Source organism: Accipiter gentilis, chromosome 12 (assembly GCF_929443795.1).
Source record: "Accipiter gentilis chromosome 12, bAccGen1.1, whole genome shotgun sequence".
In the NCBI taxonomy this organism is placed as follows: Eukaryota; Metazoa; Chordata; class Aves; order Accipitriformes; family Accipitridae; genus Astur; species Astur gentilis.
The window spans coordinates 20,093,272-20,119,279 of record NC_064891.1 but is presented as its reverse complement, the minus strand read 5'-3'; the positions used below and the strand labels follow the sequence as shown (position 1 = coordinate 20,119,279).

Sequence of the window (26,008 nt, the reverse complement as noted above, 5' to 3'; positions counted from 1 at the left end):
TTGTCATTTGTATCGGGGGCCTCGGCAGGTTGAAGATTTTGGCCTCAAGGCTCCCTCATCTGCTGTTCCCACTGGTGTCTTTCACTTTCCATGGCCTTTCACTGCGATACCCACTTTGTGTATGAAATAGTATCTTTTATTTATATTGTAAGTCCTGGATATTAGTAAGAAGAGTTCTCCTTATCAAGAATGTTGAGATCCTCTAGAAAAACTAACGGCTAAAATCACTTACTTATGTCTCCTCATGTTTGGTGTGATGGTTATCACAGTCCTTCCTTTTAGATACCAAACTGCAATAATTGTCTTTAGGAACCCAAAATCAGATAGGTAGGTCAAGGTTATGTTGGAGCTGGGAGTTTTGGGAGGCGGTGGGGGATGACCAGGGGAAGAGAAGAAAGTATGGTCGTTTGTCTACCTTTTAATAGGATGACCGCAGTCTGGCATTCAGTCCTTGTTCAAAAAGCAGTTAGGCAAGTGCTTAAGGTTGTTATTCCTGCACCGACTCCTCTTTATTTAGGGTTCACTGGAAATGAGTTTGTAGCACTTTGTGTTGTATAGCTGCAGCTTTATAAAATCATGTATTATCATCAAAATGCTTCAGAACTAGAACGTTCAAAAACTGGTAGGGGGAGGGTACTGTTTGTTTTATTTTAGTAAAAAGCTTCTAAGTAGCTTTTCTTCTGCAGGCACTGTGGGTATAAGAACAATTGTACTGGCTCATCTCAGAGGCATTTAGCTCAGTGTCCTCTCTGCAACAGAAGTCAGTAAGCAGAGTGTAAGAAACAGAGCAGACACAGAGTCAGCCTTCCCTGGCCTATCTTCCCATCTTCCAGCCATCACAGGTATAAGAACCACTTGCTGAGCCCATCTGTAAGCAGTTTGCTTTTGCAGCCCCCTGCATATGCGGTGGTGGTTTCTTCTTGTTCTTGCAGGGTGGGGTGAAAATGAAGAAAGCCAAGAAACAGTTGCAGCAGAAACTTCTTGCTTGCACTGCAGATGGGGGCAAGTTACGAAAATTCCTCTCGTTGGCAGTAGGTGGAATTCTGGAGCAACCCTAGGCATTGTTTCCTTTCATGTTTTTTATATGAGTTTGAGAATTGCTGGAGGAGGTGGATGCCCAGCTCCAGTTGACTTTTTTGAGGAAACTGCTAATGAGGTCAGTTATTCTCAGGGCTTTTTCCAAGACCTGTAAACACCAGCAGAGCTGGGAAGAAAGCAGATAGATAGATGGGGAGAGGCCAATAGCAGAATATGAACATGCACTGACAGTGGGAGCAAGAAGAGGCCTTGTAACTGTCAGAAGGAAGGCTAATGCTCTAGAGTCGCTTTGCCTTCTGCAGCCACATAACTTATGTGTGAGGCTGTGAGGTCTGAACAGTGAAAACATGGGCGACGGTGGCAGGGGAGGAAAAAAGATGGGACTATGCAAGGGGGGAGCAAATGTTCCCCACCTGCCTGATGCACATTTCATACCCAGCTCCCCAAAGCCTCCCACCACCGTATAGGGCTGCCGCCACTGTTGCTAGCTTGCCCCTTGTTTGTCCTAGCCTCCTCTGATGGCTTGCTGCCAGCCAGGTGAGAACTTCAGGGGTCCAGCAGAGCTATGGGAAAGCGGAGAAGGCAGGGACCAGTTGTAGCTCTTAGCCCCTCACGGGACAGCAGCACGAGAGCGGCTTTATCCCCCGGGACTCCTGCCTGCATGCCTTTTACTAAGAGACGTTGGAGCGTAAGCCGGGAATGCCAGAGCGCGCAGGCTGTCTGCAGCCCTGCTGTGCTGGGACCAAGAGGCGAATCTGTATGGTTCTGTGGCTTAGCCTGAATCCTTGTGGTTTGAACCTCTGCTAGACAGTGGCTGCATGGAGAGATGGCGTTCCCAAGAAGGGTGCTGTGCCCTGCTGTGTTCCCCCCACAGCTCCTTAGGGAGCCTTTTACCCAGTACCCATTTAGTAGCTTGCTGTCTGGTAACATTTCCAGGCCCTGTACGGAGAGAACATCCTTGAGTAGTTTATGCTTCTGTACAGAGACACAGGGAACACTTGAGGGGAAAAATATCTGCTCTAGTTTCAGGCATTGCAGTCCTTTCTCATTAGCAGGGAGAGGGGAAGGCTGGCACTACTTTACTGATGAGTCAGGAAAATCCTCTATGTTTGCAGTGTCAAATGCTTCTAAGACGATTATTGTGGGTCTGAATTTGGAGTTTGGCAATGCCAGACAGCTTTGGTTTGGGGGGAGGGTGAGGAAAAAAAAAAAAGAACAGTAGTGACTTATGTCCCCAGGCATACTGAGACCACAGTCTCTTGGAAATCCTACAGCCACCAGGACCCACAATATTCAAGGTTGGATTTTGGCCTCGTGTCTTCCACCTGGCATTGAAAAATGTCAGTCTTGGGCAGCTGTGCATTTTAAAGCTGGGCCCTTAATGTAATTCTGAAATATGCTAATTGCTAGGCTTTTGTTTTCATTTGACAGTTTTGAAAAGCTTAGAAGAAAGGAGGAAAAATAAAAGAGTATTGTAAATAGCCCTAGGAAAAACCTCAACCTGCTGCCCATGTAATTTCCTTTAAAAACAAACTTTCATACTGTGGGAAGCATTATCACACAGCAGATTTGCACACAATCCTGTATGCCCGATATCTACATGATTTTCCATCATTTCTTAAGCATGCTTGCTCATTGTTAAAGTTGTTACTAAGGTTACTACAACTGTTATTTAAGAAGGAAGAAGTGCTTTCTTACCCCAAAGCTTGTCTATATTTCCCTGCTATCTGTGCATCTAATTAAAAATACCTTTTTTTTTTTTTCTCTACAGACTTTGCTTAGACCATCATGGTTATCACACTACTATTTATCTGGAATTTAAACCCACAGCCCCTCCTGTTACCTATCCCCTTATCCTTGCCTTTTAAATAATCCAGAATTGATTAAGCATGTAAGTAACTAAGCAAGAACTCGGAGCTGCACAACCTTCTTTCCCTTGGCGCTACAAGAAAGTAAGACTCTTTCCAAGAGCAAATGGAATATCATAATTACAGGCTAAACTATGAAGATTTCAAGCTTTTTTCTTAGAGTTTAGTGGGACAAAACTGAAGCCTCTAGAAATGAATCTGGGGGAAGGACCTGACCCAGGCAGACAGAAATCTTTATTAAACGCAGATGTCAACAGCAGTAGCATGTAATTAGTACCCTAATTGTGACTGGGCAAATACTGTTGGTGGCTTGGGGAGGGTCCAGATGCAGGCATCTGACTGTGGATGCATCTCTTTGAGCTAGTTACCAAGGTTCTCTTTAAGGTCAGTGAAAAGAAAAAGACACTTCTAGAGCATGATTTATCTTATTCCTAGCTTAGCCTGGCATAGGGGATACGAATCTCATCCTTAAGACTGGAATGAATTGGCTTGTTCTTGCCTGCGTCTGTCTTATGGTGCCTACAGGAGTTCCCAGGCTCCTTCTGTCCTCTTCATGGCTTCCTCCCCCCCCCCCCCCCCCCCCCCCCCCCGCCTCCTCACTTCTTTTTCCTGGATAAGAAAAGAAAGAGAAGCAAAAGCACCTATCGATCTGAGAAAATATAAGGTATTTTATATTCCCATTGGGTGGGCACAGGATTTGGGAGATTTGAGTCCAATTCTAACCCTGCCACTGACTTCATATGCAGCTTTAGGCAAGCTTCCTGCTCTGTTTTCTTAAGTGAGATGCGGAGGTTTAACATATGTTTGCATCTGAATGACAGACACCATTTAAGTGCTAAGTGATGGTTTTGTTTTGTTGTTGGGTTTGTTTTGACACAAATAGTTGTTTTGTTTTTTTTTCTTTTTGGATTCAGCCCACCTGTGTTTTTCCCTGAGAACAAAATCCACATAATTCTGGTAGTAGCCTGAGAGTACTTCATCTCCAAATTAAAAGTGCCTTAGTACTAGGTGGCTCATCACTGCTAGAACAGGAGAAAAAAGGTGGGAATGAGAAGCCTTTTAAGAAGGAAAATAAGATTAGTGGAAGCCCATTATATGAATGCACAGCTGGCTTATGGTGCATTTCTATGGCTTATCTAACAGCAAACTATAATGTCTTGTGCTTCATACCTCCAAGGGGTTTAGGAAAGAAAGAACTATAGGGTTTTCAGTGACTCCATCTTAGCTACAGCATCTAACAATAGCAAATGCTTTTTTGTCTTTCTGTGTTTATTTGACACTGTTAAAGGCACAAACTTTCAGTGGTGAATTGTACTTGAAGTCTAAATTTATTTTGGATGAGCTGCTAATATATGCTTAGTATGCATAGATTGCTGAGATGAAAACACATGTGAGTATCATGGGCAGCAACCACATGTGCATGTGTGCACATGTGTGGAAAATGCAGGGAATTTTTTTGCCAGCAAAAGGAAAAAGTAAAAAAACCACCTATGCTGTGCATAATGGGCATGCACAGACACATGTAGCATTATGAGTTGCAGTTCCTTCCCTTGGAGGGCTGTTTTCAAAATATACAAATAGATTAAAGTGGCTGATAGTATTCTGGTGCGCAGCCACAGCTAACTGGGAATTTGACCGGTTTAGCAGAGCACTGACCACCTTTCTCCTGGTCATCTTTTTGGTTTGTATGGAGAGATCTCAAAGCCTTACACACCTTTGGGATTTTGGCAAACTTTTCCTGCCATTGCTACAATGAGTTCAACCCCCAACAGCTAGCAACTTGGGGAATTTGCCTGCAGACAGGCTGCTGCTGCTGTACTCTGGGAGACTGTGTTGCTTTAGACAAGCTCTGAGTAGAACTGAGCACCTGTATAAATAGATGGCTTCAGAAGGTAGAGCAGTGGTTTCCCCCTGACAGTAGCTAAGGCTTTTCCAAAAACATTCAATGATAAGATCCTCTGATGATAAGGTATCAGCAAGCTTCACATAGCAGCTTTAGAAGGAGGGCAGAACAGGCAAGCATGGGACATCTATTCACAAGACTCTGGTTACTGCTGAGGTGGGCCCTTCCCTGCCTGTCATTGTAGTTCATTTAGATTGAGCACGGGCACCTTTTTTTCTTGGTGTCACTCAGACATCAACAGAAGGAAGGCTCTAGGTCAGATGATTTTACAGTTAGTGCTGGCGTTTGCTCCTGGTAACCATCTTTTCTAGGTGCTTTGCAGCCCATTCCCCAACACTGGACACATACCACACCCATGCCCACGCTGGGCATCATTATCCCGTGACAAGCAAATGTGCATTCACACTGTTGAGAAAGGTACTGGGGACACTGGGAGAAATGGTCCATGCTGCCCACTGGAAAGGCATGAAAGCCAGGAGCAAACACTGAGTTGTTTGGGCAAGTTTCCCATGGCTGCTGTCTTTCCTAGGTGCTCCAGGTATGTGCAGGGAGTGAAGAGATTCACCAGATTGCAACAAAGTGCATCTTTTTTGGGGTCTGTCCTTTGGGGAAGCGTGAAGCCAGTGCACATATGCAACTACATATTCAGACTATCGATGGGAGAGAGGAAGAGGTTTATCCTGGGTTGGAGACAGCTGCTGTAGATGAAATAAGGATGGCAAGACCTGAGAGAAGGTCTTGGTCTGATGTTGTTGTTTGTTGCATAAACCCTTTTTTGTATTTTAGGTTGCTTAGAGTGCTCAAGGTGAAGCTTTTGCTTAAATATTTGTGCTGCATCAGGGCCTTGATTTGCTTAAATCAAATCTTTTTTCTTCTTTACACTTAATCAGTAGTCTTAAACAGTACATTCACAGTTCACCCCACACAGCAGGTCCAGCCTTGGGGCTCTGTGACTCTCATAATTGCTGGGATCTGAGAGACCAGACACATACTTTTCCATTAGTTGTTGGGTGCCTTTGAGGGACCCAAGGTCAGCTTGAGGTGAAGGTACTGAGGCAACAAAGAAGTAGAGCTTGTATGGTTTGCTTGGCCATATTTAGGGCAAAACTGCTATTCAGTGCTGTCCGGCCTTTAGCCCGTGGCAAATAGTTCTCAAACCGTGCTCAGAATAATTCAGAACGTGTCTGGGGCATCCTGTACAATCCTTTGACTCCTCGAGTCTTCACACATCTTCAGTGATCCTGCCTTTTTTTTTTTTTTTTTTTTTTTTTTTTTTTAGTGTTGGCTATAACTTGTGTTGAAAGCAAAAAAGGAATGTAAAGAAGAGTTGTTCCATCAGACTTAGTGTCCATCTCTGAAGAAATTTTGTGGTGCAGAAGAAACGATCTCGTCAATGGACCCCTAACTCCTAGTGAACTTAACAGGAGCTGAGGGCTTCAGCACCTCTCACGATTGGGCTATCAGTTTTGTACAGGAGTCTTACAAAACTGCTGCTGCATGCATTCTTTTAAATAGATATGCAAAGGCAAGGCAAACAAGCAGTTCTAGCATTGCTCTTCTTTCCTAGAGATGGATCAAGCTGATTGTGCTGATCAGGGAATTGTTTGGATGAAGGAAAAAGCCAGACCCATTTTGGATGTTTCTGACATCTTTTCTATTTTAGAATTTTCAGTTAGTTGTTTGGGGTTTTTTTATGGTCTATTGCCTAGCACAATTCTACTTCCAAACTCATCTGTCCCACGTTTGTTTTTCTTTTTCCTTTCCCCAAAAGACGTGGCTCAGGAGCATGATGAGAATTAGGACTTTGAAAAAATATGAGTATTAATTCATTAGCATGCAAAAGATTAATTTCCCTCCCCCTTCCCCCCATGCTTGGGTCTCCTTTGAAATGCCTACTGCACTGTCAATTGTTTAACTTATACTTAGATAACCCACACTCCTTTAAAAGTATCTGTACTTGCAAAGAAATTTTCAGGTCACCTATGTCCTCAGACAAGCTGCCCAGTCTGGCATGGGGAACAGCTGGGGAAGAGGAGGCAGGCTTACGGAGACAAGCTCTGGGATAAATTCACCATTTTGTTTGCACCACAGTGTAACTTGTCCTGTTGCTGATTCGTAAGATTTTTCTTTTTTTTTTTATGTGTTCGTTGTGGAAATCTGTTAATCCTGATCTTTAAATTATTTTTAAATGGAAGTTTCATTTATATGGTGTTACCCCAAGAGGGTGACTAAGATGTGTGGGCTTGAACAAGTACAGTGTATAGACTATCTGGCTCTCATTTCCTTCCTTTTCTGATTGTATCAAACACCTTGCTTTGAAAAGCATGAACTTGAACCTAGTTGTGTGGAAGAATCCCTGAAATTACTTACCCCATATTGATTTGAGGAACTGGAAGATGCTACTTCATGCAACTGTGGAATAAGTGGCCATGTTGACATGAGGTGGTGTTTGTTGGGAGTTAACAGCAGTGAAATGAATGGGAGACAACCATACCGTTTCTGAGTTCACCCTTCTGACAGCTTGCTATTGGTCTTCTAGAGATAATATTACCTTTTGGTGATAAAAGAGGTTGAATAGAAGCTCATAGCCCATGGAAACCAACAGTGTCATTGGGGGAGTACGCACGCCTCCACCATCCCTTCTCTTCTGCCTCCTTCTTCAGAGTTTCTGGAGTATATTATGTGTGTAGATTGAGCCGTGGCAGTAGTTTTCATGCAATTGGAAGGTAATTTGTTTGCTCTAAGCATAGAAAAGGCTTTTTTCCCTTAAAGCAGTTAGGCAAGATCTTAGTCTGTCAGTTTTGAAGTCATAAACAGAGCTCATATCCTGCCGGTGCCTTAATGATGAAGGAAAGGAGAGGCTGTGTCAGACAGCTGCTGCTCCTTTGCAAAGCACAAGAACGCTCTCCTGTCCCAAATGCCCCTTTACTAGGCAGGCAGGGTGCCATGAGGACACTTCACTAGCTTGCTGCCACTTGTGCCCATCCAAGGATGAATCGGGGCAAGATTTTCCCCAGGAGACCATTTCTAGCATCACATATGTGGTTTAAAGAGCTAGTGAGTAGTGAATGAGTAGGTATGGTGCATGTGCTACAACACTGGATATGTTGCTTTGCGGCTTCTTAATTTAAAACACAAGAGGTTCCTGCGTTTCTTTTCTACCCTGATTTGTAGGAGTTGTTCAGGAGGTACAGCTTTAATAATCTGCAGTGTCTGCTTTTTATCATTAGCTTCTCTCCTGTCCAGATACAAAGCAGATCGGGAATGTTTTCAAAGGGTGAAGATTTACCAGCACAACTCCCAGACAAGTCAATTAGAGGCTGCCTGACTAAATCCTCATAACATACTTTGAAAATGTTGCTCCTGCCGCCTGTGAGGACAGTTGCAGGGAGAGTGTATCTCGACTGTTCCATGTGAGAGACAGGAGTAGGCACTGCCAGCTAAATAGTTTAGCTCTCAGGCTCTTAGCACCTTCATTAAGACTTTTGCACAAACAGAGGAATGCTGGCACTCCGTAACTGGTGAGGTTACTGCTTTGCCAGTATTTACTCTGTTGGGCTAAAGTGGGATTAAATTGGACGGACCTGAAGAGGAGGAAGGCATTTAGATCATACACTTGGGCAGGAAGGCTGTTTGACGATGATGACAGCATTACATCCATGAAATAATTTGTGCTCTAAAGTCCAGTTAAACTTGCCAGTGATTTTGTATTGAGAAAATTAATTGCATCCATTGCCTGTGTTTTAATCAACAGCTTCCCCAGAGACCCTACGTGCCAAATCTCATCAGATGCATGTCATTTGGTGTCTTTGCATTCAAATTTAAGTTGCAGTTGTGTAGAGGGAGAGACAGAAATTATGAAAGAAAAATATTTTAAAGGCAAACTGGAATTGATATGTGACATATGCACTTATGCTTCAGAAGGATCACACTTTTCCTAGCCTGTTCTAGACACATACAATTTGAGCAGCATAGTTGGTATTTTTGCATGTATTTCTCCACTAATTTTTGTACAGATTTCTTCACCCCTGCATCCCTCACTAGCTAGGCATTCTCCATGATGTTCATTTCTAAAGCAGAAAATGTCTTTCTGGCAGCAATGCAATGGGGTGGTTTAAAAGACTGCAATAAACGTCAGTAAAGATATATGTGCTTATCTTTTCTATTTTGATGAAATTAATACACACAGAACGGGAAGTCCTCTTATCACGTGACCTGAGCAATGGAAGTACAAAACTTCTTCAGTCTGCAATGAAAGTACATGCAATCAGGCAGAGTCAAGCCATGGGAGAAGCTAGCTCTCCTCCTCTCTCCATCTCTACAGAAATGTGTCTCTTTCCCTTTTCTTGCGTATCCCTCTCTCAAAGCTCTGATGAAAGCTCATGCCAGTTCTTGCTTTTCTCGAGCTGTTTTAGCACACATAAGCGTCCTTACCTGGCTGACTGAGGGCGGGTAGAGTCACAGCGTTTGCCCGGTTTGACTTGGCCAGCGCTGTTGCTGTTTTGCTCTCATCCAGCGCCTTTTTTGTTACCCTTCTTTCCCTGTCCTCTGCTTAACCTCCCAGCGTGATCCAGTTCCCGCTGGTGACTGGGAGCCTGACAGCTGGCCAGGGCAGGCAGCTCCAGCGAGGGCCCTGTGCAGCCCTTTGCGTCCAGACAGCCCATACTCTCACTGCTCGAGAGAGCAACCCTTCCTGGCTGACCAGCCTGGCTAAAATGCGAGGAAGGGGATTGTTTTCCCCACTTCGAGTTAAACTCTTTCAGGTTTGACTGGTGCCCTGAGCATCTTTTCCTTCTTACTGTTGACGGGAGTGGGTTTGTTCTTCTGATGACTGTTTGCAAAAAACAAGGGGAATGACAAGAGTCCGCAGCAGCCCTTAGCAGCTTGGGTAACGGGGAAAGGTTTGACCTCCTTCATGGGGCAGAGGTTACTCTGTGAGCCTGCAGAGTTGAACAGGTTACTGGCTGGGTTGCCAGATTGAGATTTTACCAACTTCAAACAGATTTCACAATGTGAATTTCCTGCGTATTTGAAACATTGCCCTGGCCAACAAGAACTGGGCAGGCAGGCCCAGCATGGAAGAGCACAGCATGCGCTTTAAGTGAGCAGTTGCGATCCAAAATCAATTTGCTACGTCAGGCTTCATCCTGTGAGTTAGCAGGCGTCGGTGCAGTGCTTTCAGCAGTATGAAGAAATTCAAGTAGTAGGGGAGTGGTTTCATGCACAAAATACTTTCATTTGTTGGAAGCAGTGGGATGTAACCCACCTTCACTTTGCTCGGCCACTTGTCTGCATTCAGCTCCGACTCGGCTTTTGAAAGCCTGTCCTGTGCTCCCCACCATCTCTGCGTGACACCAGCAGCAAGTGTCATTAAGAGCCCCCTGTGGAGCTGACGGACTTCAGACAGTGGTCACAAGATGTGGTTGCACCTTAGGCAGCGGTGCCCTTTGGCACTGTTGACTTTTTAATGGCAGTCTCTCAAGTGGTACAGCAAGGAAGGATGTGCAAGAAACGAGGAATCCTTTCAAATGTTGAAGCTGAATTGCTGGCATGCAAATGGCAATACTGATTATTTCTTATTGATCTCAGGTGAGGTGGTTATGGTCATTATGTCTTTGCTTAGAAGAGCTGTCAGGTCAAATGCAGTTGCTCAGTGTCACTTCACAGCAACCCCTGGGACACTTGCTAAGTTGTTGATAGGATCTGAGTGCAGCACAAGAAGCTAAGGAGCAAACTTGACTCAGCCTTCAGGGTACAGGCTGGAGATGGCTGAATTGGGGTGGTGTTTGGCAGGGCTTGTGGTGAGCACTCCCTGTCAGAGGCCGGGGGGATCAAGATATATCTGGAGAAGTTCTGGGAGAAGAAAGGTGGGGCAAGCTCAGGGACTCCTGGAAGAAGAGGTGCTAAGCCAGACAGACTGATGGGAGGGAGAGTAGAAGTCCTGCAGGAAAGGCCAAGACTGAGTCATTGGCATGGAAGGGAACTGAAGCCCATTTGAGCATGGATGGCTGGTGGGCCAGACCGTGATTCAGCGATCAGTTTTTTCTTTTTAACAGAAAGAGTCACAGAAGAGCAGTGCAGAGAATATAAGGCTTGTTTTGTGTAAATGTGCATCTTCTCTGATGAAGATGGACTTTGGGCTTTGGCTGATTTCTCTGCTTTCCCACAGGGAGCAAAGATAGCTAGGGAGCAAGGTACGTCCCAGCTGGGGAACGAGCACTCCAGAGTTTTTGCAGTTGTTGCCCTTGCCTTGTATAGAAGTGGCTGGAGCTGCCTTAACAAGAGGAAAGTCAGTGGCAACATGTTCGCTATGTAACTGGTGCATGAAACCATCTATGAAAGTGACCCCAGCCTCCTTGTTTGTGGGCTTACAGATCATCTGGCCACTGAGTGGGAGTGCACCTGTGGTAGACCCTGTGAATCTTGCTCAACCTCTACAGGCAAAAAGAAAAAAGAGAATTTAGCCTTTTGGTTTCCCCCTGCCCACCAGCGTGCCCCCCCCGCCTTTTTTTTTTTTTTTTTTTTTTTTTTTTTTTTGTAAAAGGAAAAAAAAAAAAAGAAAAGAGCAATGAGAGGACTAAGCTGCTGCCACAGCCCTGGTCACTCCCCGTGGATGAGTGGAACAGCCGTCCACCAAAGGCAGCACGACGGTGGAGGATGGGCTGGCAAGTGGCTCGGCTGTTGCTATGACGACAGCACCTTGGTCTCATTTCTTTTGAAAAATGAATTGCTGCTAGTGGGATGAAGCGGAGCGGCTTCTGCCCGCAGATGAAAGCCATGCCGACAGCCTTCGACACTCTCTTGTTTAGGTATTGGGTCTGTCATGGCATGTCTAAGCAGCTCTGCCGAAAATTTCAGGGTGGGTTGGATTAGACCATTCTGGTCTGCGTGTGTCTGCATGTTTGCGTGCACAGCCTCTGTTCCCCCCTGCCTCTCCCCGAGTCAGGAGTCATTTAAAAAGTCAACCCGCCAAAGTTTGACCTTTTCTTGCTCTGCACTTAAGAGTTTCTCCAAAGGCATATAAAGAATAGCGAGTCCTGCCTCACTCTCTCCTGCTTTGGGGTAGAAACCTGCTGTGAAATGCAGGTCTATCACCCAAATATTTTGTGTAAATAAAGCTAAAGACCTATGAAACTGGAAAGAGTTTTATTTTATTTTAATATTTTTATTTGACTATTTTCCTTTTGTTTTACGCATCAAGAATCTTCAGCTCCTAGACATATATCTCTAAGCTGCTGCCAATATCTTCATGATGCATGCTGTAAATCACATGCGCAAGCTATATACTACTTCGTAGAAGGAGGGGGAAAATGCTTTACAGGAGAATATTTTACTTCAGACATTGTTTTTATAGAGGGAATGGGAAGTGCTGGGATTTTAGTCTAAGACACTGTGGAGTCCTGGTGGTGGTAAACTGTTTGCCAATATATGGTCAGTATATGATATTCAAGCTATCCAATAGTTGACATGGTGTTTGGGAAAGAAATCAAGATATGAAAATGAATGTTTGCACTGAAATAATTTAATAAGAATATTTCTGTGTTGTACCCCCAAAAGAAGAGATGCATCTATTGTTACGGCTCCCAACCCCTCCAAAATGTCAGAGCCGACGTGCTTCCCTAGCTGCAAAGGTTGTATCCAGCATGTTGCCTTCAAGTAAACCTTTCATGTTATGTTTCTGTCTACCTACAGTTGTTCAATAAGCAAAGAAAATAAAAAGACTGGTTTTCTTTTCCTAGTGCCTGTTAACCCCCCAAGTCCTAAAACCTCTGAAGGAGAATAATGTGGAGCTACAAACTTAGAATAGGCTTCATTTTGGTTTTGTTTGCAACAAGACACGATTTCTGTACATTTGATATTTGATAGAAAATAGTTTCCATGTTAAAGCTGCTGTTTGTTGTAATGCATGATAAACATGATTATTAATATTTATATACTGGGCCTGCTTTTATTTTCACTAAAGTCACTGTATATTTGTACAGGGGGACATCCAAGTTTCAGCACATGATGAAATCTTCAGGAGCTGATACTTTTAGGGCTGGTTATTTGCCACTAGATAGTTTTGATTCTTTTGGTAAACATTCATGTACAAATAAGGTGATGGATTCAGGATAAATTGGTAAACGATGTGAAACCTGAAAGCGTGAAACAATGTGCAAGTGTATCACTCTTACCGATATTCTGTAAGCGATACCTTCAAACTGTTGTGAAACGTATGGAGTCAGTTCTCTTGTATTTCTCAGGAGATAATCGCTCTCACTAATCCCTGACTTGTCATTAAGACAAGTTAAGTTTGTTCCCATCTCTTCTTTATATGAACTGTTCTTCACATGTAGAAGCCTGTCAACAGGTCCTTTGGTATGGCTGTTCTCTCTTTAGCCCAGCATTTGGCCAATACGAACTTGGGGCAAAGGGCCATGGCAAGTTTTGGACATTTCTTCAAACCCTGTTTTTGCATGTGCGTGCCCATCGAACTTGGTCTTGAGTCACTTGCTGCTCGGTGACTGCCATTCTGATGTGGAAAGCAAAGAGGGATAGTGACTTTGTAGTGAGATGGCTTGGGAGCTGAAATGGGTGATTTCAGCTGTAAACTGTGTGAGTGGCCCATTAGGGACAACATTTAAATATGCTATTTTAAGCCATTTTGTCAACTGTGTTACTGACCACCTGCACTTGAGGCCAGATTGTGCTCTTTCTTTTCTTGCTCTGAAGAAAGGAAACTTGGAAGCAACTGTGCTGCCGTACTTGTGAAGTGGTGCCATTACCACATCCGTATCATCTTTTCCTCATCTCCGGGGTCTGAACCGGGGTTATATAAAGATCAGTGAAACAAACTCAGTGGCTCGGCTGTAGTCTTCTGCCACACACCAGTTACACGGGTCAAAAAGCAGCAGGGAGCTGTAATACCATATGGTGGTATTCAGCTTAACATAGGTTTTTAGGGGAGGGAAGCAAGCGGAGGTGAGAGCCGTATCATAAGCCTCCTTGTGGGATCTGATTTTTCTCCTTCACACTAGTCCTGGGTGTTGACTTACCTTCCACATCGCTGTTAACCGCCACAGATGAGGCAATTACCACCCCGGGGCAAAGCGCCTCTTGCTAGAGCTTGCTGCTGCTGCGGCACGGAGCGATGAAAAGGTGATGCCTCTGCAGCGGGGCTCTGTGCCTCGCAGCCCGGTGTGCTCCTGCAGACCGTGGCTGATTAACCTGCCACTGCCAGGCTTTAATCGAGAGAGTGCCGGCGCGGTGTGCGCTCCCGCCTGCGTCTGCCGCCGCGTGCAGGGCCCCATCCCTGGGCATCTGCGGAGCTCACGGGGGCAAGAGCTGCTGCGGTCAGGTGAGGGGAGAGGAGTGGGAGCCCAGTGATGGGGACTCCACGCAGGCAGTGGGGAGGCCCAAAACACGCTCGCAGCCTTCCTGAGCCCTGCCTTGCTGTAGGTGGGTTCCTCATCACAGCTTGCGGCACAGGGAGAGGAACCTCTGGCCTTGCTGTTCCCTGCCCCCCAGAAACCAGGCGTGGGGAAAGACTCGGGGTAAGGACAGGTCCTGTGGAGCTGTGCAGGCATCTTGCACCGGAGGAGGAGCCCAGCCAAGTGGCGGTCCACGTGGCAGAGGCTGTGACCACAGAAGCCAAGAGGAGAAGGAATTTCAGCCTGTGGGAGGCTTGGCGTGCTCTGCCTTTGTGCAGCGGGAATGGGTGGCAAAGTCTCAGGCATGTATGCCAACAGGGACCCACTGGTGACTCTTAGCCACTTGTTAATCATTCTCCCATATAAAAAAGCTCTTCTGCTCCAGTACAAATCAAGGAATTGATGGTCTGCTTCAGGACTTAGAGACTTGCTTTTCTGCTTTGTCACAAAGGTCACATCTCTGCAGAGGACCAGCATGTAGCTTAGCGTCCCACGCGTGTTCAGCTGGGACAGCAGCAACATGTGCATCAGCCATGTCCTTCTGCACTGGATGCTGCAGAGGCCACGCGGGCCTCTTGAAGGGCAGGAGAAGGGCACAGCCTTCTTGGAACCGCTCCCTCTGAAATGGGGATGAGATATGGATTTGCTTGCCTGTCTTACATGTGGGATGAAAGGGGAACTAGCCCTCTGGGATGGGAGAAATAAATGGGATCTGGATTGTGGGAAGAAAGAAGGTTGAGGACCTGTAGGTTAGGGAAGGGGTGGGAGCTGTGTCTGGGACTTTCATACCAGTAAAAATACTTTAAAAATTGATAAAATCTTTCAGTATTTGTCTTCTATTGTTCTAGTATCAAGGATGCAAGTGTGTCCTGAAGGCGTTCGCTAGAGCTGTGACCTCTTTGCTTCCTCCCCTCCCCACTATTGTTTTTGCCTTAGCCAAAGAGGGATGCTTTTTTTAGCCTGGTACATAAGCGGAGGACTTAACATTTGGTGTGGTAGGAAAGGACTGTAGGTTGTTACAGTGCTTTGCTATGCTGCTTTTAACCTGAATTAAAGCTTATATTAATACACTATTTTTTATATATAATATTCTTCTAATTTAATTGCTTTCCTGGAAACTTGTCTTGCTATCATTTCTGTTACGTTATTTATCTTTCACGTTAGCTCTTAGCACATAGGTTATTTCCTTTTTTTTGTTATTTGATTGAATAAGCATTATGCAAAGTGCCTTCTATTTTTTAGGGTGGATATATTTTTTTTTCCTCACTTAAAAGTGATTCTCAATATGTTTTGTAGCCAAGAACAGAGGGCTAATCAAATGAAACTATGTTAATGAATTTGCACAAAAAATTTAGTGTCGACAACACATGTTTCAATACAAGTAGTCAATCAACTGTATTGCAGGTATTTTTCAAGAAGCTTCGAGAAACTTCCAACAAAAAGATTTTCAGAATAAATAGTAAATTTTAGTGGTTCCATTTTTTTTTGGTCTAATTTAAGACTCCTCACTGTGTTAGGCACTCTTTAAGCCTTGGCACTGTTAGCCACCAAAAAGCTGAATTAGTCAACTCCATAAAATTCTGGTAGCTTAGAGAGCACAGATGTATTTTACAGTTCTGTTCTCCTACTCAGGGGCAGGTTTGGTTTGGGGTTTTTTTGGTGGTTTGGTTTGGTTGTGGGTTTTTTGGTTTTGTTCTGGGTTTTTTTTTTTTTTGTTTGTTTCAGACCGTCTTCTCAAATTGATCAAGGTATAAGAATCAAATTAAAGAAACTTCCTAATCAGAGTTTTAAAAACTTACTGTCATTAGTAGGCTTGGTGAGGAGTATCTTGTCACAAGGCTTATCAGCACTCTTTTTGTATCTGCAACTGATTAAATATTTTTTTCTCTTGTTTTTCTTTAAGCTTCAAGAGACGGTCAAAAGGAAGTTGGAAGGCGCACGTTCACCTCTCAATGGAGAACAGCAGAATGGAGTTTGTGATGGGAACTTTTCTCCAACCAGCAAGCGGATACGGAAGGACGTACCAGGCATCGAAGCAATCAACAGCTTGCCCAATAATTTGCCTTTGCCCGCTGTTTCTCCTCTTCACCAGCTTGACATGAAAGCTCCCCTGCCCCTGCAGAACAGTGGAACTCATGGTAGTGGTCTGGAAGACTTGGGTAAAAACGGTGGGCTTTCCGAGATAAAGCTCCCTGTTAACGGTTGCAACGAGCTAGATGATAGTTTTAACATTCTGCAGAACAAGGAGCTAAAGCAAGAGCCTTTGGATGACCCCAGCTGTATAGACACGTCTGAAACATCTCTTTCAAATCAGAATAAGCTCTTCTCAGACATAAACCTGAACGATCAAGAGTGGCAGGAGCTAATAGACGAACTAGCGAACACTGTTCCAGAAGATGATATACAAGATTTGTTTAATGAAGACTTCGAAGAGAAGAAGGAGCCGGAATTTCCCAGGCCTGCCACAGAAACTCAAGAGAGCGCGAGCGTGAAGAGCGATCCGTCTCATTCTCCATTTGCTCATGTCCCGTTAGGTTCTCCCCAGGTGAGGCCTTCTTCTTCCGGTCCTCCATTTTCGAACGTCTCCACAGCCTCCAGCATAGCTTCTGTGTCCAGCGCCCCGCCAGCCCCCATCCCTGCCGGCTCACCAGCGAACTGTGTTGTTCAGTCACCTCAAACTCCCAGCCAGGCCCACACTCCAGGCCAGACGCAGGCGCGGTCTGGAAATGGCTATCTTATGAATCCAGCAGCGGCAACTGTGGCAGGATCGGGGCCCGGGCCTGTGAATATGCCAAGTGCTGACTTGTCTCCAGCCGAACAGCTCAAGCAAATGGCAGCCCAGCAGCAGCAAAGAGCTAAGCTCATGCAGCAGAAGCAGCAGCAGCATCCAAATCAACCCTCCAGCTGGTCACCTGTGGGCCCTCCATCTAGTCCGTATGGAGGACCCTTCAGTGCAGACAAACCAAATAGTCCAATGATGTATCCCCAAGCCTTTAACAACCAAAACCCGATAGTGCCTCCTATGGCAAACAATCCACAGAAGACCGCAATTAATAACTACCTCCCTCAAAATCACATGAATATGATCAGTCAGCAGCCAAATAACCTGGGCACAAACTCCTTAAGCAAACAGCCCAATATGCTTTCTTATGGCAACACCAAACCTCTGACCCACTTCAATGCTGAGCTGAGTCAGAGGATGACCCCGCCAATGGCAAATCCTAGCAAGAACCCCATGATGCCGTACATCCAGCAGCAGCAGTCCCAGCAGCCGCAGATGCAAGCTCAGATGGCGCACCTGAGCGAGGAACAGAAACGCATGCTCATCATGAAGCAGAAAGGAATGATGAATCAGGCCATGGCATATGCAACGCTTCCTTCCCTTGGTCAGGTAAGCGCGAGTGCACGATACGCGGGCAGCCAAAAAAAGGCCGATACAAAGGCTTAGCATCTCTTTGTATGGTCTCCTCTTCCCTCCTCCTCTTTCTCCTGGAAAGTATGGAACATCATTGCAGATGCTTCTTGGACTTTTCATGGAGTATTGGAGCTTGGTCACTTTAAGAAATGACTTGAAATGATGCCGTGGTTAGAAATGTTGTTAAATGACTGTTTTTCTGAACTAGCGCTCTTTCCCTGTGCTCCTGCTGATGAGTGCTTAGGGCCACTCTGGGATGTTTGGGGTCGGAAGTCACTCCTCTTTGAAGGGTTTGTTTCCTTTTTTTTCATAATGTCAGACTTGATGGTTTTGGATCCCAAACCACTGCATGGCTTGGTTTCCACAGTGTAGTTAGCATTGTTACAAAAAGACGGAGTGGTTGGCCCCTTCTTGGGGCAGAGATCGAGCCAGCTTTAAACAGCTTATTTGGCATTTTGGCTCAGGGAACAAAGGAAGGACATTTTGGGTGCTGAGTGCCTTTGGTTTCCACTGGAAGAAGTAAGCACAACTGAGTGCTTTTAGTGGTGCTTGAGCTGTGCGTGAAATGAGATGGTTTATTCTGGGACTTTCAAGCAGTCTTTAGCAACCTCAAATATTTTATTGTCATGAATCTGTAGAGTCTTTCAGCAAGACGCTAAAGCTGTGTTGGCTTGAGTGACTTGGCATTACTGTCTCACATGTATTCCATGTTAACCTCTGGAGCAGCAGCTGCCAGGCTTGAGGAATGCTTTGGATTGGATTAATAACCAATCTGAATAATGGCTGTAGCAATGCCCTGTTGCCTCCTAGGTCAACTGGGTATTCTTAGTTGTGCAGCCTCTGTAAAGATCTGCACACTGGTGTCATGGAAAAGCTCAAGAATAAATTTTCTGAATGTTGTTTTAAGGGCTTTAAAAAGAATTAAAGTTAATAATCAGTTCACAAAGTAGGTGATGCCTTCACAGAAGTTATGTGCCACCAAAACATGTCAGGAATTCTGATATAATAGTACACTAATAGAATTGTTGGTTGATAGTTTTAGTGTAACAGCTTTTACCAAATTAGCTGTTTCCACACCACCTACAAGGAGTACTTCCTTCTGAGCATGGTTTAACTGTGACTCACACTGTAATGCATGTAGAAATACAGCAAAATTTGTCATTTCTTCAGCTTGTGGAGTTTGAGGATCTACCAATAGGAGGAGTAGGAGCTTTACCAGGTCAGAGTCCATCACATATTACTTAAAATTAATTGCAAAACAAAAAGAAATGTTCATCTGCCTCCTGTTTTTGGTTCAGGAAGTATGGTGACAGCTCAAAGGTTCGTATCTTTATTTTAATTCTGCTTGCCTATTGTGTTAGAAATAGCTGGTCTAAAGCCTTTTCTTTTGGGGAAGACTTATCTAGAGAAATACTATGATAATGACACAAAACTCAGACTGTAAGCTACAGATTTGTCAGGTTGTAACTGAGAGGCAGAGGATGTTTGGTCACGCTGTCTAATGCTTTTTTGTTTCTTTTCTTTGTTAAACCTGTTGAACTCAGAGACCCATCAAACAGTTGAGAGGATGAACTGGCTATGTGAAAGAGTTAATGCCATCTCCTCCATTTCATAACTTGAGAAATAAATGTTAATATCTCATTGCAGTTCTCTGGTGTGAATGGGAAGCCAAGGTTTCATATATCTAATCTCACTCAGTTCCGTTTTTTTAATGTAGGAAAAACTAGATATTTGGATACAACTAGACATTCTTCCAAAACCAAGTCCAGATATTTCCAAAACCAAGTCATTCTATGTCATATAAAGAAGAAAATTAAGGCAAAGCCATGCTTTGTTATGTAATATGTACAATTCACATTTATCGACCCAGTCAGGATGGGGGACTTCTTGCTTCTGTGTAGATGTAGAAAGGTCCATTTACTACTTGTGAAACCCACTTGCCTACACTGAAGGGATTTTGTTTGGTGAGGAAGGTTGAAATAATAGATTTCTAACTGTAAAGTATTTCTTCATTCCTTCCTTTCCTGCTTCCCTGAAAGGCATTTTTCTGTGGAAAATTGGAAAGCTTATTATTGTGAGATGTGCTTGGTGGAAACGGATTGTTTTTGCAAAGGTGGTAAAAATGATATGTTGATATTGTTGAGTTAAATCCAGACTGATGCAGATTATTCTACTACTTACTTCGGGATGCAGATGGTCAGACTTGACTGATCATATATGGAAAATAAGGAGATTGCACTCTTCAGTTTGAAATACATTTCTGAATGTAAAGTGAATGTATCTTCCTGTCAGTTTATAGTTTCTACTTTCACTGTAGTTTTGTTTTTTGATACAGAATTATAAAAGTGTGTGTGTTAAATAATCATGAGGATTTAACAAATGGTGTTTAAGGACAAAAAAAATTTTAGCTATTGCATCTCATGGTTAGCACTGATCATACATTTCTGTCAGGTGTCTATTACAAGGGCAAGTTTGAGAACCAAAAGATGATTTAGGGAACATCAGACATGTACAAAACCACCTTGTCTTATTTTCTGTGTACTGCTGTAAAATTCAAGTATGGCTAGTTGGGTGCATGTGTCTATACATGTGCTGTGTACACTAATTAAACCCATGTCCATTTGGACCTAAGGTACTTCTGTTGTTAACGAGCAGAATTTTTACCTGCACTCATTGCTTGAGTTGTCGAGCATACTTTAGAGAGACACACCATTTTTTCAGTCCAGCTGGGACCTTGCAAATGCTCTGTGGAGGTCAGTTGCCCGTGACTGTCCTATTAACGTGTCAGTGCTGGTGCTCTGGGCTTGTGTCCTGGGCTTGCTGAGCATCACTGCATACTCTAGTAAAGAGAGGTGAGCCACGAGAGAGGAAACCATGCAGCTCAATAACCATGTGAGTGGTTGGACGGGCAGAGTGCAAAATCAGCAGCTTAGCGAGCAAAACTAGTCTCCAACAGAAGTAGGATTTCTCTAAAGGCTTTCTACATTGTCGGTGTTGAAACTCTTCCTGTCAGATGTGTTAGTCCTTTGCTTTGCTGTGCAGATCCAGGACTGGTACTGGCACTGTGGTTGTAGCCCCCATCACACTATTGCTGAACGACCCATATGCCCTGCATCACAATGTCCTCTATTTTATACTATAGCTTGTTCTCTTCAAAGGAGCACTGCATGGGGTATTTGTTTTTCCACAAAGTAGTTACTGGTTTGGATTTTTGAGTTGGGGATTTTTCTGGGGTTAGCCTGAAGGTAATTCAGACCACTTTTTTTTTGTGTAATCGACTGTTAAAACCGTGGTCAGATCCTGACCCATCTAAATGTGGCAAAAACTATGGTTGGATCCTGACCCCTCTACCTTCAGGAAGGCTCTGCCCTGCTGCTAGTGTTCCCTCGTGCCTGACTGTTCTCCACTTGGTCAGGCTTGTGCTTAGAAATCCCTGCTTTTTGCCTTGTCCCACGTACCCTGATGTGCCCTAAACCCAGTTGTTAGTTTGCGAATATGTGGCAGGTATTGCCCTTTAGCCTCTTGCTTTTCCTGGGTTGTTCTTTCCTTCTTGCTTACCTGTGGCTATAGGCTAAAACAGCAAGTACAGATTTTCACTGGGGCTCGTAACTTGTTAGGTATTTGAAGGCTAGAGGTCCTCTCCTGTTCTGGTTCCCATGTGACAGTAAAAGAAATTGGTTTCACACCAAGATGCAGCAGGAGCTTTGTTTAGGCTTTTTATGTGATTTAAGAAATAAAAGCAAGCAAGCCTAAACCAACCTCCTCTCTCAAAAACTGGAGCTTTGTTTAACCTAAAATGTTCCATTTAGTTCTTGAGATGTATGTGATGTTTTATGGGAGGCACTTTTTTCTTATCTTTTTTCTTCTTTAAACCAAAAAGTAATTTCAAATTGGGCAAAAAGTGAAAGCATTTTCTTTGGAAAATTTCAGAATCATTAATTGTGCCTTTTCTTGGTTTCAGCTGTTCAATATGTATGCGTAATGGTAAGAGAAAAAAGCAGCCCAACGGAATAGATGTTGAATGGCTGAGACAGAATTTGATGTTTGGAGCCAAGTGAGTGAGGGAGAGTAATGAGAGGTTGAAACAAAACAGAATTCTCTGTGGGTGTAAGAAAAATAAAACTAGACTGCAGTTCTTTGCCTGCATGGGACTGTGAGGATGCTGCAATTATAGTTCCTTTTGAAACCACTAGTTATGTTGTTTGAAATTGGAGGGATGCGAATGACGAGGAGAAATGACACCATACTGGAAGAATATCTTCAAATTCTCTTTCTGTCTTTTGTTTTAATCTTGTAAATTGAAGATGCCTCATCTGCTCAGTCTGGTTTTGCATGTGAAGGATGAAGGGAGATCTGTGACCAGAGAACATTTCCAAAATGTAATTGTCTTTGTCTTTTCTAAGTGAAAAGGTGCCTTTCTCACTGGAATTGTAAAAAAGATTTTATACTTTTTTTGAAGGTTATCTTTGGGATAGTGAGCAAAAGAGATTGTTGATGTTCTGGGATTTGGCCTCTTTTAAAAGTCTACCCGAAAGTAAAGAAGAAGGTCTACAGGTTTGAATTCACTGCTTGGAAGTGTGGCAGAAACACAACTGTCTTACCAGGTTTTAGGGAAGACAAGCTGGAATGGAAATAATGACTAAGACTGTGAGGATCACTTGCTGAACCGCCTGTAGAGCTGTAGCAAATGCCTGTCTATGCTATGTTTGACTCGTAGCCCCAGTTTTCCGCAAAAGGCTTGCCCTGGAGTTCAGATGTAGTGCCTGTGTTTTACAAATGCCAAAATTTGCTCCCCAGAAATCAGTCTCCCGTACACTCTTAAGGACAGACGGGTAATCAAAATGTGCTTGGATGGATTCTGATCAATTCACCAGGCAATTTGTAAACAGTAGCCTGGCCTTCTTATTGTTCCTGCTATTATCTGCCCATTGCGTTGGGAAGGAGGTCCTGTTAGCCGAAGTCACTAGAAACAGATGTTGGACAGCGCTTGACTAAGATCAGATCTCCACGGCATAATCCTACAAACCAAATTTTGGCTTTTTGGTATTTTCTCATTTTATGACCTCTGGCTGTGTCCTTTTTATCCTAACACATACTTTCATCATTTCATATAGTAAATGTTTTCTGCAATACTAAGCTTTTTCTCTAGTCTAAGCCTTGCAAAATCAAGTTTAAGAGCACTGCTCCCATGTCCCAGCTGAACCAATCATAAGAAAAGCATAGACATCTTTGGTGAAACCTACTTTCCTGAAACTGTGCTGACCGGTATTCCTGTTTTATCCTCTGAGTCATTGCTGGTAGAGAACTGAAACCCATTGTTCCATTGTTTTGCTGGTGTGTGTCAGAATAACCAGTCTTTTCCTCTTGTCAAATATCACAGTTGTAGTGGTAAATCTTTGGTTCTTAGAAACTTCTCCACTTGTCCAAGATTTGTTAAAATACATGGTTGTGCAATTTGCTTCTTGTCTAGTTTCTTGAAGACTCATAGTGTGAGTTATTCTCATCTGTAAAGAAGTTGTCCTACATTACTTATAGAAGCAGAAAATTTGTATTACTGACTGCACAAAGTGTATATTAAATGTCCCCTATTTTGAAGTCACCGTGATAGCATACTTTTTCTTCCTACAAGATCTAGATTGCTATGTAAAGAGCAGTTTGTCCTGTTATTTAGCGAGACCCGTTAGTTGGATGATATAACATGTGCCAACCAACTCTCCTTTAGTTTTATTAGTTATGACTGCAATCGCAAAGCACTGTGATTTTGAAACGTCTGTAGCCAGTAGCAGCATATTTTTACATAAAGTGCTACCCTTTCCTGGTTTTTTTTCCCATTTTCTCCTTAAAGTGCAAGTTATCATCATCAATTTCAGTTTTCCAGTCTCATGACCCATTCCACCTGCTTTCAGCAATACCAGCCATAATCCATTTCTTATTGTTCATGAGCCTCTCTAACTCCTCTTGTTTATTGTATATGCTCTTAATGTTAATATACAGATGGTGTAAAACTGTGTTCTTTCTACCCGCTTTTACAGTTGGATCTGTCATAAACTGGCAACACAGCACCGCTGAACATACTGGGATGTTCATACCATGCTCTCCCCAATACTGTGCTCATCCGCAGGCTAGTTTGTTGCCCTCTGAGCATCAGCATAACTATAATTTAGCACGAAAAGGCCGATGGTGACTGAAAGATCTATATAGCCTTTTCTTCATATAACAGTGTTCTGGTGTTCTCTGAAAAATTGAAAGCCCTCTTTCCTGTCCTGCTTCCTCCACCTGGGCAGTTGCCTCTGAGAATCAGCGTATTCACTGCAGGGGTAACCCCAGTCACCCACTGACGCCTTTGCTCTTTGTGGATCCAGAAAAGTGTTTGTTGCAAAATGGTACCTGGCGTGTTTTGATGTAGACAGCAGCTTCAGCTCGTGAGCTGGATTCTGTTATTCTCCGTTTTTATTTTGAGAGAAGACTTAATCCGAAGACTAGGAGTAAGGCTCCCATCCTTGGCAGCGCGCTTTGTCTGTTCACCGTTTAGTGCCTCACAGCTGGCTGCCAGAGCTGGCGGACCGCTTGTCTGCACGTTTGGTCGTGACTTGGTCTGATCCCTTTCTCTCCAGTCTCTGATCTTGCATGCCCCAAACAGGATACAGATTTGATCACAGCTTGCACTTAGATAATATATTGGAGTTTTAAATTTGCCCTTGTGTAATTTCTCAAAGACCGCGACTGTCCTTAACTTTACCTTTTTCTGGAGTTTAGACATTTAGGGTACTTCTTGCCCCTGTATTTTCATTTTCCTTCCATAATTCCCAAGTTTTCCGGTTTGCTTCTCAACATCTCAGAAATATTAATTAGACCTTAATTTTAGATGAATCTATATCCCTATGTTTAACTTCATGAATGTATAAGTCTGAATGTCTCAAAAAAGTCAACTCATGCCCCATAACACAGAAATATACAGAAATTCTAAAATTGCTTTAAAATCATGAGCTCATAAAAATAATATATATCAGGGATAGTGGCAGTGGTTGTCCTACTATTTTCTGAACCACTAGATTCTTGTTTTCCAGGTCTTCTTTATCCATCTGGGACAGAAGTTTACCTTTTTAAGTAAAGCTATGATTCTCCCTTACCCCTTTGACTTTAGAATATGAAAGGAAAACATGTCAAATTCTAAAACTTACAGTAGCATTGCAAGATAATGTAATGCTGGTGATTTTCCTTACCCCCATTTCAGTGTCATCTGTTCTTGTGCTACCCAGCTGGATGATTGAAGTTATGGTGCAACTCCAAACCTCTTTCTTGGAAACTTCCCTCTGGTTGTGTTTGTATTTCTAAGGTGTCGCGTAGTCCTTTTAGAAAAGACACCTCACACAAACAAGTGACATTGTTTCCAAGTTACTGTCTACCGAGGCCATGGGTGAAATAATTACTCAGCGTGTACCGAAATCGCTTCATTTGCCACCAACAAGGAGGCTGCGCGTGGAGTGGATTTACTAGACCTTGCAGCTAACAGCAGAAATAAAATCGTCAGCAGCTCCTGACCAGGTTTAGCAGTACAGATCTAGGGCTAGGGAAGCCTCTATTTCATCTCTGTTGTGGGGGCACAAGGAAGATCTCGTCTTCCTTCTCCGCCTGACCTTCCAGGTGTCACGCTAACCCACACCGGGGTAAGTGGTCAGCTTTCCCTTGCCGGTAAAGGGAGTAAAGCAAGCTTTGCAACTAATTTTGGAAGAGAAGAGGCTTTGCTGGAAAGGCCAGGGAAGGCTTTGCAGCTGCCCACCCATTTGCTGCGCTGTGGGTGGTTCTGCAGGGGACACCTTCCAAGTCAGCCGACCGTAAGAAACAGCAGAGATGTGTTGAATGGTGCGTGCCTCTGCTGTGAGTAAGCGGAGGGGCATTTCACAGTGGCCTTCTGCTAGCTCTTACTGTTGTGTTTTGGATCTGAAGGTCCTCAGACCTACCATGTTTCCACAGAAGAACCATATAAAGTGTCTTTTTTCCCTATAATTTTTGAAGATCCTTTTATAAATAAATAAATGATTGATCTTCATCAGGCTTATAAACAATGCACTTTAGATTAATGAGAGCTGGACCCTTACCGCTTGCTGTACTGATTGTAAGAGATGAACCAACTGCCTCCTTTCAGGCTGCATTTCTACCCTTAGCAGTGCTTCTAAGCCTGAGTGTCATCTTGTGTGTCTCTGCCAACATTAGATTTAAAATTGCCTTTTGACTAATCTGTTCTGCAGGGAACAAACTGTTAGCAAATCCCTTTGCTAGGAAAGCCTCTTCCAGGTAGTCTGAAAGTCCAATTTAAGTGCAGTCTCATTGTCTTTCCCAATCTTTGTAAAGAAAACTGGAGACTGGATTAAAA

The 26,008-nt window shown here is 43.7% G+C and overlaps 1 protein-coding gene across 2 annotated transcripts in view; it reads left to right on the top strand.

Moving 5' to 3' along the window:
- The window catches only part of MAML3 (mastermind like transcriptional coactivator 3), a 254,200-nt gene that overhangs the window by 140,784 nt on the left and 87,408 nt on the right, over positions 1-26,008 (top strand). For both annotated transcript variants that reach the window (XM_049814995.1, XM_049814994.1), the window contains exon 2: positions 16,123-17,610. In XM_049814995.1, the coding sequence (XP_049670952.1) occupies positions 16,123-17,610 (1,488 nt within the window). The remainder of the gene's footprint in view (positions 1-16,122; positions 17,611-26,008) is intronic.